This window comes from Panthera uncia, chromosome C2 (assembly GCF_023721935.1).
Source record: "Panthera uncia isolate 11264 chromosome C2, Puncia_PCG_1.0, whole genome shotgun sequence".
Lineage (NCBI taxonomy): Eukaryota > Metazoa > Chordata > Mammalia > Carnivora > Felidae > Panthera > Panthera uncia.
The window spans coordinates 96,157,894-96,169,904 of NC_064810.1; the positions used below are offsets into that span (position 1 = coordinate 96,157,894).

The window sequence follows — 12,011 nt, forward strand, 5'->3', positions numbered from 1 at the left end:
GCAAATTTAGTATCTTAACCATAATAGTTGAGATTATTACTCCAGTTACAAGATAGATAACACTGTGGATGAGATAGAAGCTTTTGCACCAACTGACTGCAGAACCAACCACATATCCTACTTGAAGCATATAAAATAGAGATTAAAAAAAAAAAAACTACAGTATATTTAGGAAGCAAAAAATTTCACCACAGGTGACTGGAACAGAAAAGTTTGAGAAGCATGGGTTGATTATCTCTCTCTCCCTCTCTCCCTATATATTAGATTCGCACACACCATGGGTCATATATTTGGGTATAAAGAAAGCTCTTGAGCCCTAGATTCTAGTATTGGTTTTACCTATTGTGACCTTTGATAATCATGTGAACAGAGCACATATATGGGAGTTCTAAACTGCTTGGGTTATTCTTCTTGGGTCTGCCATTTTCTAGTTTTGTAATTTTGGGTCGTTATTCAAACTTTCTGTGCCTTAATTTTCTTAGGTATAAGTTGGGCCGTTAAGAGGATGAATTAAATATTACAGATAAAACTCTTAGAAGAGTGCTTGGAATGTGGCAGAAGCCCTTCCAGCAGAAAGCCTTCAAGGCCTGCTGGGTTTCTCAGCCCTGTCCTTTCTGAGAAGGTCCTTTCCCTGTCCCTGCTCTCCTGCACTCTCTTCTCTCTCTCTCCTCTCTTCTCCTTTCAGCTCCTCTCCCTGCTTCCCACTCGCGTCAGGGCTCCTTTGTGCCCTCTGCTGGTCAATGGCGGCAGGACCAAGTGTTCTGGTTGCTATGGCTACCGAGGCAACGCGGTAACCAAGGAGACCGAGGCGGAAGCTCCGGATAGCTCCAGCAGGCGGTGGTGACGCAGGCGGCTGGGGTCTCCAGGTGGGTCAGCAGGTTGCGGATGACTATGGTGGGCGGGCGGCGGGGCGGAGTGGCGACCGACAGGTCCGCCGGGTGCGGGACGCATGGCGGGACGGCGGGAAAGTAGACCGGGTTCCGGGTGGGGCTGGGGCGCCAGCCCTGTAGGTGTTTGCTGAGCGCTGCCGTGTGCCCGACACAGTGCCAGGCCCACGGGCTGCAAGACACGGCCTTGGCCTCAGGATAAAAGTCTTTTTCTATAAACAAAGAACTTTCCAGCCCGTGAGGTGAACCGAGAGTGAACCCCCAGGCAAGAAAACCAGGGCCTTGTCAATTATACCCCCTCTACAACCTGACCTTTTCAAACGCTACCCTTTTTTTTTTTTTATCCTTTGAAGTCAGGGGTGCCTTATGAGAAATTTGGTACTGTGGCAATCCAGTAGGACATCCCCTCTTGTAGCTTGCTTTCTGCCTGGGTGGCCACAGGCACCCGCTGTATTATAGAAGTCCATGCTTCCCAAGGTGACGGGTGGCAGATTCCTAAGAAATCTGAAGCTGTGGGAATTTTGTTGTTTTTTTTTTTCTTCTGTCCCCAAATCGGCACTAGAGGTGCTCATATATGGGTTCAGTTATGTATTTTTTTTTTGTAGCCTGACTTTTAAAATCCAGAGTTAGCAAGACTCATTAAAAAGAAGTCTTATAAATTTGAAGCTACACAGGATTAAAACTATGCAAACTGTATGCTTATGGAAAATGAAAACAAAAATAAGAACAAAAACCCCACCTTATTTTGTATCACCTTATTTTATAACCTACATAGAGGCCTGCCTGACCTCCCATGATATTTCCAGTTGTATTACACATTTATTTGTAGGTAGCTAAGTCTTTTGTCTATTTCTTTCAAAACACTTCGTACTTCCCACAGTTATTTTATTTGCTTTTTAATTTTTTCCTACTCTTTTCACCAGACTACAAGTTCAGTGAGGATTGGTACTATACCTGTTTGGCTCACCTTGTTTCTCAGAGCTTAATCCGATATCTGGCACAGAAGAGGTGTTCCTATATTTGTTGAATGTTCACCAGAGTCTTGTAGGATACATGGAAAAAAGAAAACAAAAAGATTTTGAAGTGGGAAAGAGGGTGTTTGTTTAATTTTTTTTCATAAGATTGTCCAATAAATTCAAAGCAGTAGGAAAAAGCTAAATATTTAAAAGTTAGCATATTATTATTGGCAGTATGTTGTATGTAGGCACTCTTCTAATTGCTGGGGATTCAAAGATCAGTGGCAGGACTGCCCTCAAATATTTGGGATGCTCACGGAAACCACACCTATAAAAGCAAAGCCGAAAAAATAGCACAAGGAAGCATATAATAGCAAATGAGTGTAATACGCATGATGTTCTTACAGAAAGAGAAGTTCACTTTTGATGGAAGAAATCTGCATTGTAGAGGTGGCCTTCCAACCTGGCAATGAATGGAATAAAACTTGGTGAGCAGAAAAGTGGAAAATAAAGCATAATGCTTAGGAAAATTAGAATGCATAATTGAAGCTCTCAAGTACCAAACAGAGCAGATGAGTAATTTTTTTTTTCCTTCTGGGTAAGGGGAAAAGTTTTAGAGAAGAAATTTATAACCTTGTATTACATGGAGGCAATTTGAAACCCAAAAGGTTTTCACCGGTGTTTAAAAACATTACTGTAAAATTTAGAAGGTAATCTGATGCCAAACAGTTCTTTCTCTACATTTCCTTTTAATGACAGGTTAAGAATATGAAAGGGAGAAGAATATGAATGATATGAATTCATCATTTTAAGGATGTAGAACAATTTAGATTTCAAGTCTTAAGAGCTAACAGGACTGGGAATAAAATTGTACATTCTGGCTTTGTCACCAATCTTTCCTTAATTTTCCCATTTCTAAGATATTCAGAAGAGACCACTTAGGATAATGGTGGATTGTATGAGAATGGGTAGGATAGATAAATATAAAAGAGCTTAGGATTCTGAATTTGATTTATGAATTAAATACTTTCATTGCTATTTGTAATCATATGAAGTTTTCAGTTGATAATAATCGTGTATTGATTTATGTTGTGCCTTTAAAACATTTTTTAAGCTATTGAGGAGTTTCTTTATATTAAATCTGACTCAGAGGCTCCTTATGAAAACCGATGAAGTCAGAGAAGCTGTGGTTTGAAAAAAACCTTGATGTTCCCTCATTCCCTTCTCAGGGTAGTTTCTAACGCTGCCCCTTCTCTGAACCCTGAGCTCTCTGGTGGCCCTTAAGGAGCCCGCTGATTTACAGACCATAAATTAGAGTCCTTTTGTTTGATATCCTGCAAATTGCGTGGGGGTGGAATTCTTATCATTTAATACATGGATAAACATGCTCAGAGACCACTCTAACACAAAGGTCCTCTGAACTTAAACCTAGCATCTTTTAACATTACTTATCATTTTTAGTTGACAACTATTTTAAAAAGATACCTTGCCCCTTGAGAGTGAAAGTAAACTTTCTTAATTGCTCTCAAGGGAACCTTCACATATAAGGTAAAAAAAAAAAAAAATGGGTGCCATGGGCACTATTTAATACCCTGAAGCAGCATTTATCGGCTGTGTTGGTTGGCTGAAAGGTTAAGTGCAGCTGAGAAGTCAGCACCTGATTTACTTTCATGGCCTGTGCTAGTAGAAAATGGCATATATTTATTTATTGGGCCACTAAAGCACAAGACATTATGCCAGGGATCATGTATTATCAGTCTTTTCCTTAGATTTTTAAAAATATTTGAATATATACATATATGTAGAATAAGGATACAATTCTTTTTAAGAGTTTAAAACTACCATTTTTATTGAAATTCATTTTTATTTAATATTTCTTGCTTGGGTATCCAGTTTCTAAGTGCTATGGCAAACATATTAGTCCATCCAAGAGAGTTTGCTTTTGGACCTTAAAATGTGTCAAAGTAAGGAAAAATTCTTATTTATTGGCTTTTGAATTTTCAAGTCTAAGATAATTTCAGGTCATTAGACTAATCAGCTAATCTTAGATAAGTTTTCAGTTACAAAAACTGTCCTATCTTGAAAACAGTGGTTTCCCCAACCTCCCATTCTGCCAGTGGTGCCATGGCAAATTCTAGAAGACTATGGCAACTCTTGATAAATACTCTGAGTTTCTAGGAGTATAAATCATCATAATTTCCTTGTTTCCATTCTGTGGTAGCTGGCCTTGATGCTTGAGTTGCATTCCCAGGATGAGGACTTATGTAGACGGAGAATCAAACCATCATGGACAATATTGGGTCATAGTATCTGTACACCTGTGGGGAGAAACAGGTTGGGGACAGAAAAATGATGCAGTCTAATAAGTCAGTTAACAAGAACATTTTCCAAATAACTATTAAACCTTTGGTATTTAATTATCAGAAAAAAAATGGAGTCACCTAAGGACAAGTGGAACTACAAAGTTCGCATAATAGGGAGTTTATCTCTATTTCCCTGATTCCATTAAATGACTAAAGTTTTGTGCTTTGCAATTCTTCCTGCTGACATTATTATCTCCTTGCTGTCCCAAGAAAGGTGACTAATTCTCTGTTGGTTTTACGAAAGGAAACAGGCGGAACAGCATGACTCACAATTATAATCTTGCTTTTCTCTTCATACGAGAAAATTGGCTTATGTGTGTGACTTGATAAAACATTTAACTGAGAGGGAGCCTTACTAATTGCATTCAATGAAGTGAAATGCCCCCAAATAAGACCATTTATTGGTTAAATCACATTATCAGCAGAGCTATACATCTGAATCATCTCATCCTAATGAAATTTACAGACTTTTTTATTCATTTCAGTCTTCATGTGTACGTTCAGCTTTATGCATACGTACATATACAGCTGACCATTGAACGATGTGGGGGATTAGGCGCACCAGCACCCCACACAGTTAAAAACTCACGTATAATTTTTGACTTTATTTTTTGATAATGGTGGCAATGATAACAGTATGAAAGTTTTCTTGAAAAATTTATCACAGTAGACTTAGGGTCCAGCAGTTGGATTTCCAAATAATGATCAAAAAGAGATAGAGACTCTTTTTGAGTAGGATTATTCCTGAAGTCTTTTTTAAGTGAGACAATGTTTTTACCTACAAGGAAGGGGTAGAAGATGATGTATCCTCCCTCCGCAAAAGCAAACCAAATCTTAGTTTTCCAGGGGTTATCTTTAGTTTTCTTTGACATTCATTTTAGCTTTGAGAGAGAGGACTTGGTACTTAAGAAACGAGTCTGAGTTAAATGTCCCTCCTAAGTATTTCCTTCTGTTGGAATGTTCCATGGTATTGTCATTGTGTGGCTTTCCCTTTGATTTTGAGTTCTTTGAGGGAAAACACTGTATCTTATTTACCATTGTGATATCAGTACCCATAAACAGGTCAGGAAGGAGTAGCTACATAAATGTTTACCGGGGGTGCCTGGGTGGCTCAGTTGGTTGAACATCCAACTTCAGCTCAGGTCATGATCTCGCGTTTTTGGGAGTTTGAGCCCCGTGTCTGGCTCTGTGCTGACAGCTCAGAGCCTGGAGCCTGCTTTGGATTCTGTGTCTCCCTCTCTCTCTGCCCCTCCCCAGCTCTCTTTCTCTCTCTCTCTCAAAAGTGAGTACTTAAAAATTAAAAAAAAAAACAAAACAAAACACAAGTGTTTATTGAAGGCACAAATACACTTAGTCTTATGATGCATCTACTACTTTTCTTACAATATAAAATTATTTTGTATAATTCTATTTGAAATTATCTTCAGAAATAAATTCCTTCAGAATTTTCTCCAAGGTAGTAAAAATCTACCCTTTCAGGGTAGATTTGATTTTTTGGAGGTAGAATAACTTGAAACTAGATTTCAATGAATAAAGTATTCACTCCTGCCAAACAATATCTATTTTTTTAATTTAATTTTTTATTTTTTTAAATTTACATCCAAATTAGTTAGCATATAGTGCTATAATTTTTAGTTTTAAATGAGGCACAACAAAGTAGATTTGTATGTTTGTTGGGTATATGACAGACTCTGCAGGAGGTTTCAAAGAGGTATTCCAAAAATGTCTTGATCAGTGGTTGCATCATTGAAATTATGATATAGTGTCCCAAAGGAACAAAACTGAAGAATTGCACATTTGATTATGTAGACTTCCATGTGACAATAACCTTCCATTTGGTTACTCCTATTCTGATGCCTTCTCTCCTTAAGTTTTCGAGCAAAGCTTCTAGACTTATTTTCTGTTCTCCCTCTAAAACTTTCAGTGCCTCTTATTAGTTACATATTGAATTCCAAACGTCTTAACTTGGCATTTAAAGCCACTCATTATTGAGCTGCAGCCTAAATGTCCAAATTTATGCCTACTTTTCCCCTTCCATGTAACCCGAATACCAACCAAATGGAGCCAGTCATTAGTCCCCATTCAAGAGCTGTTCTTTCTCATAGTGTGAAGTGTTCATCCAGTCCATATCTTTTTATATAAGCCCCCATTCTCCTCAGAATGCCACTTTAAACGCTAGCCAGCTTGAATTCTCTCTCTCTTCTTATATTATCACATCTGTAAGTTTTATGGACTTTATAATTTCTACCCTATTTTGTGGCTTTTATATGTAGGTGTTATATGCCCTTTTTGACTCTATGCCATTTGAGCCAGTCAACAGATCTCCTTGGGCCTTGACTCCATGCCTCTTAACACAGTGCTTTGCATATAGCAGAGCTTAGGAAATATTTATAGGGGTTTTAAGTACATAGGAACACATATAAAAACCAGCAGCATCAAATGGTTTGTCCATTTAAGACTATGGACTCTATGGCAATGGCCCTCATATTTCTTTAAGGGCGTTCAGAATTTGGAAATTTTTATTCGTATAAAAACCTAATGGTTGTGCATGTGATTCAGTAATTCAGCATTACAGACTAAATTATTATAGAACCATGAATAATTGGGATACTCAGGAAATAGGGTGTTCTGAATAATTTAATTTTCTGGTTAACTTGGAGTTAGGCAGAAAATCTTCTTTGTTTCATTTCTTGTTGAAAAATTCTTTCTAAATATGCTAATTTCTGATCTTAGGCAAAGAGCATCATTAAAATTTTCTTTGATGAATGAGGATATTAGAATGCCTCTGGGTAATTATTACATACCTTAATTCTCATTTTATATTACCACATATGAACAAAAAAAGGTTTTGAGTTTGGATTGTATCTCTAAGTTTCTTTTCTTTTTCCTATATTTAGCCTTGGATATTATTTTTGGATGAAAACAAAACCTGATTTATATTTTTATACTCTTCACCATAGAAAGAGACAGAGTATGTACTTGTCTTAATGAGTACATTCTTCACTTTCCTTTTTAATTTTTTTACTTTTTACATTTATTTATTTTTGAGAGACAGAGCACGAGTGGGGGAGGGGCAGAGAGAGAAGGAGACACAGAACTGAAGCAGGCTTCTGGCTCTGAGCAAGTAGCAAGCATTCAGCAGAGCCCAAAGCGGGGCTTGAACCCATGAACCATGGGATCATGAACTGAGCCGAAGTCGGACACTTAACCGACTGAGCCACCCAGGCGCCCCACATTCTTCACTTTCAATTGACTATTTCCACAGTCTTTTGCTATATAATTATTGGTAAAATTTTAATTCCATCATATATGCTATATTTATAACTTCATTAGTATATCAATATTTGTCAAACTTATGATATATTTAGCATATGTGTATTTATTGTTTAGCCTTTGATTCAACTTTTTCCCTTCATAACAATTTCTGTTTTTAAAACCTGTCTGAATTGTATGTAGTTTTGAATTTGTAATTTAACTGCTTTACTCTGACATTATTCTTTTGTCTGCTACTTTTTCAGACGTTTTTGCAAATCACAATAATTTTTAGATAATATCAAGACAGTGGGGGAAATAAAAAGGCAGTAATCATGAACACCAAAGATTTTGTAGTTCTTCCATGGGGGAAACCTGGAAATTCCGTAAAACTAAAATACAAGTAAGTATATATATATTTATTACTTAAATAAAAATAATTGCTAACATTTCTGTAATTTAAAGTATTTTTTTATATGAGGCTGTGTAGAGTTGAACTTAAATTTTTGAGTTCTTTCCTCCATTTTCTTTACATCGGTGCATTTTTATCTATAAGAGAGTAGGTTTGAAATATTTTAAATCCCTAATAGTTTAAAAAATGAGGACTAAAATTATTTCTGCCACAATATCAAAATGAAAAGTGATAAATGAACTTTGGGTTTATTGACTATTGAAGCAGTCGAACAGAAAGTTACAAATAGTTTTGTGACACTTATTCAGAATTAAAAAGAATCACCCTAAAGAAACTGAAAGACCCTGAAATTTACAGAGACTGTTGGGCTGAGAGACCTTTAAATAGAGAATAGAGGGTACTAACTATCCCTGCACTTCACCTATTAAGGGACAGTATGTTTAATTCATCTTTGTCTTGGAAGGGTACCATCTGTCTTGGATTGCCTTGTGAATGCATTCAGCTAGAACCAGGCAATTCTGGTATCTTGGGAATTTTATGACATGGCAGGGGTATGGGAAGTTTCAATATACTGCTTCCCTTTGAGATCATCTAGTGTCACTGGAAATTCCCAAGGCCTTCCTCTCAGAAATCAGTAAGGGTCAGTCAGTCTGGGTTGGGGACAGACTGTCAATTAAAAAATTTTTTTTAATGTTTTTATTTTTGAGAGAGAGAGAGAGAGAGAGAGAGCAAGATGCGGTGGGGGGAGGGACAGAGAGAGAGGGAGACACAGAATATGAAGCAGGTTCCAGGCTCCAAGCTGTCGGCACAGAGCCTGACGCGGGGCTCAAACTCACGGATGGTGGGATCATGACCTGAACTGAAGTCGGACGCTCAACCAACTGAGTCACCCAAGTGCCTCCAGACTGTCAATTTTTAATCTGTTTTGAGTTCCCTGAATCAGATCAACAGTCCTGTGGTTATTCAGTGTCTTCAGACTTTCCTAATTCTTCCTTCACTTTTGAGATAACTGTGTGTAACAGCATGTGTAAGCTGGAAAATGTTATACAAATATATGGCAATCTCAGTACAGTTCACCCTTGAACAACAACAAGGATTGGGGACACTAACCCCCTAGAACAGTCAAAAATCCACACAGAACTTTTGACACCCTCAAAACTTAACAACCAATAGCCTACTCTTGACTAGAGACCTTATGGGTAGTATAAATAGTCAATTAATGCATATTTTGTATGTTATATGTGTTATATAATGTATTCTTACAAAAAAGTAAGCTAGAGAAAAGAAAATGTTATTAAGAAATTCATAAAGAAGGGAAAAGACAATACCGTACTGTATTTATCAAAAACAATTGTGTGTAAGTGGACCCATGCAGTTCAAACTCCTATTGTTCAGTATCATCTGTATTATTTTTACCATTTTTTGGTGGGAGGGAGAGCAATCCCATTGTTACTATTACCAATTTTCCTTTTTTTGTGTAAAAAGAAAAGGGGACGTACATAATTTGATTATGGTCATATGTTTCAAGTCTGTGTTTATATACTCATAAACCATTCATCCAAGAAACATTAATTGCATGTATTCTACACACTGTGATAGGGAATGGTGGACATAAAAGTAAGAAGACACAACCTTTGCTCTCAGGTAGCTTGTGGAGGATGTGAATAGATAGAATCACATTTACAGTATGTTGTGAAGCATGGTATGATGAGAAAGCATAAACTGCTGGGGCAGGGGTGAGGAGGTCACCAAGCTTTGCCTGAAAGATGCAGTTATTTGGGTAGTTACTGGGGAAAACTTGTGCAAAGGCACAGAGGCCACATACTTTGGGAACTTTCAGACACATGCAGCAATTTTGGGACAGAGAACAGAGTTGGAGAGAAGGGAAGGATTGTATAGATAGTAAATTAACCTCTATGCCACACTAAGGAGTTTGGAATTTATTTTGGAAGGGAGGGGAAATCACTGTTTCATGGCCTTTAGGTCTCTGATCCACGCATGATCAGCAACCTACAAAAGCTAGGACAGGAACACCCACTCTATGTTAATATCTTTGGAGTTCCCTTTCTTACCCTTTCCTTATTCCAAGCCTCTGCTCATTTGATACTATCTTAATGATTATCTTGACCTTGTCTGATATTTTGGTGTTCTCCAACATTTGTCTTCCTCTTTCCCAGCCCTCAGCTCATTTCAGTAGGTTATTTCTGGCCCTTGCATTTGTTGGGTTGACCTGGTTTCTGCAGGATCAACCTTAGTTTTCCTCAGTGGTCTTACCTGAACCACATGCCCCTCCCCTCCCCCCCCCCCCCCCGCTCCACCCCACTCTGTGTCTGAAGCTGTTTCCAGGAGGAACACATGTCTTATTTCAGACTCATAGCATCCCATCAACTTGAACAGTTGGTCAGTAAGCTGGTTTTTTCTTTTTTTTTTTCCGGTCTCATTCCTTTCCTCTACCACAGTGGGGACTTCAAAAACATTAAAAGTTTTCTAAGCAAGTGAGTAACACAATCACATTTGTACTCTTCAAACTCTTCCTCTGGAAGCCATGTGAAAAGTGTTGTGGGCCATTGAGACTTTGGGCGGGGAGACCAGCTCAGGTATCAATCCTAAACTATGTCCCCATTCCATTGCAAAGTGATCTAGGCATCATTATCCTCCTGGTTGCCCGAGTAAGAACCCTATGATTGTCTTAGATTCTTTCCTTTCTCTTTCCTGGTGATTCCCCTGCTTCTGGTCAGTCTCCAAGTCCAGTTAATTCTATTTCCTTAGAGTTGTCAAATTCTCCCATTTTTCTCTCCATTGTCTCTATCCAGTCAGACCAGCATCATCTCTCTATTATTAGGCTTCTTGAAATAGTATCCCAACTGGCGGCCTTGACTTGCCTTTCAGCCTTACAGCCTCTAATTTTCCATTCTGTAGTCAGAGTGATCTTTCTAAAATCAATTCTGTTAAAAACCTTTGATGGTTCTCATCACTTACAGAATACAAATCCTCATCATGGCCTACATGGCCCTTCATGATGTGGTCACCCTCCACATCAGCAATTCCATTTCTTGCCACTTTCCCCTCCTTCACAGAATGCCTGGTCACATGGAACCTCTGGTGCCTTGACCCACATATCACCTGTTTCTCCCTGTGCCCACACTTTTCTCTCTTCTTAGAACATTGCTCTCACCACTTCCCTTTGACTTCCCCAAGGTCCTTTCATCCCTGAGGCTCAGCTCAGACCTCACTTTCTCCAGGAACTGCTCTTGCCATCCCTTCTGCTGGGCATGTGCCCTGTGTGTTCAGGTACCTCCAGGTACTTCTCCAGTGACAGCACCATTATAACCATATTTCGTTTACCTTCATGTGTGTCTGTGTTCCTCTCTGTACTGGAATCTCCACTGGGTCTCATATCCTCTCACCTCCTATTACATGTCCTGTCACCACAGTCCTTGTTTGTACTAAGGGCTGAAGTACTCCTTGTGGAATGGATAAAGTGAAAATAGTGCCTCTCCATCAGTATCTTTACCAGCTTCTCTAAACCCACTGGCAGAGTGGTTTGCCTCCTTTAACTTTCCATGTACCTCTCTGGATTGTGTCCGCTTTGGTGCTTGCTTTTTGGTGACTGTTTATATAAGTTAGTGGCCTTTTCTCATTTCCATTATTCTTATTTTGATTGCTTGTCATTGAATCCTTGGGGACGCACACTACTTGATTATAGTCAAACACTGATGTAATAACGATGAAAGAGATTTAAACTCATGATAGATAATAAAAGCTAGAGAACTAGGTTGGCATAGACCTATTGAACACAGTAACTAATACTGACAAGAGACCAGAACTGTAAAATGAAGAAAATGGCTTGTGTCAAATGTTCGATGAGCTTCAGGTATTATTATCAAAATCTCTTGCACAAGAATCTGTAAGGGGGCTCTCGTCTGTCCTCAAAAAGTTCTTTTTTTACTGCTTTCTTTCAGAGGAAACAATAGGTGAGACTTGGCCCAGTTCACATTCAATCCCTTTAATGTAATAGCTCCTGTACAGAGGCCCTCAATGGGTACTTTCTCCCTAATAGGCCCTAAACAGGCTCTGCTTTCTCCCTTTCTTTTTCTTTCTTTCTTTCTTTCTTTCTTTCTTTCTTTCTTTCTTTCTTTCT

The 12,011-nt window shown here is 38.5% G+C and overlaps 1 protein-coding gene across 1 annotated transcript in view; it reads left to right on the forward strand.

Annotated features, from left to right (window-relative positions):
• The first annotated feature begins 779 nt into the window (after positions 1–779).
• The window catches only part of ZBBX (zinc finger B-box domain containing), a 129,129-nt gene continuing 117,897 nt past the window's right edge, over positions 780–12,011 (forward strand). Inside the window, exons 1-3 of the mRNA XM_049628595.1 lie at positions 780–866; positions 2,251–2,331; positions 7,725–7,861. Coding sequence (XP_049484552.1) covers positions 7,794–7,861 — 68 coding nt within the window. The 5' untranslated portion in view covers positions 780–866; positions 2,251–2,331; positions 7,725–7,793. The remainder of the gene's footprint in view (positions 867–2,250; positions 2,332–7,724; positions 7,862–12,011) is intronic.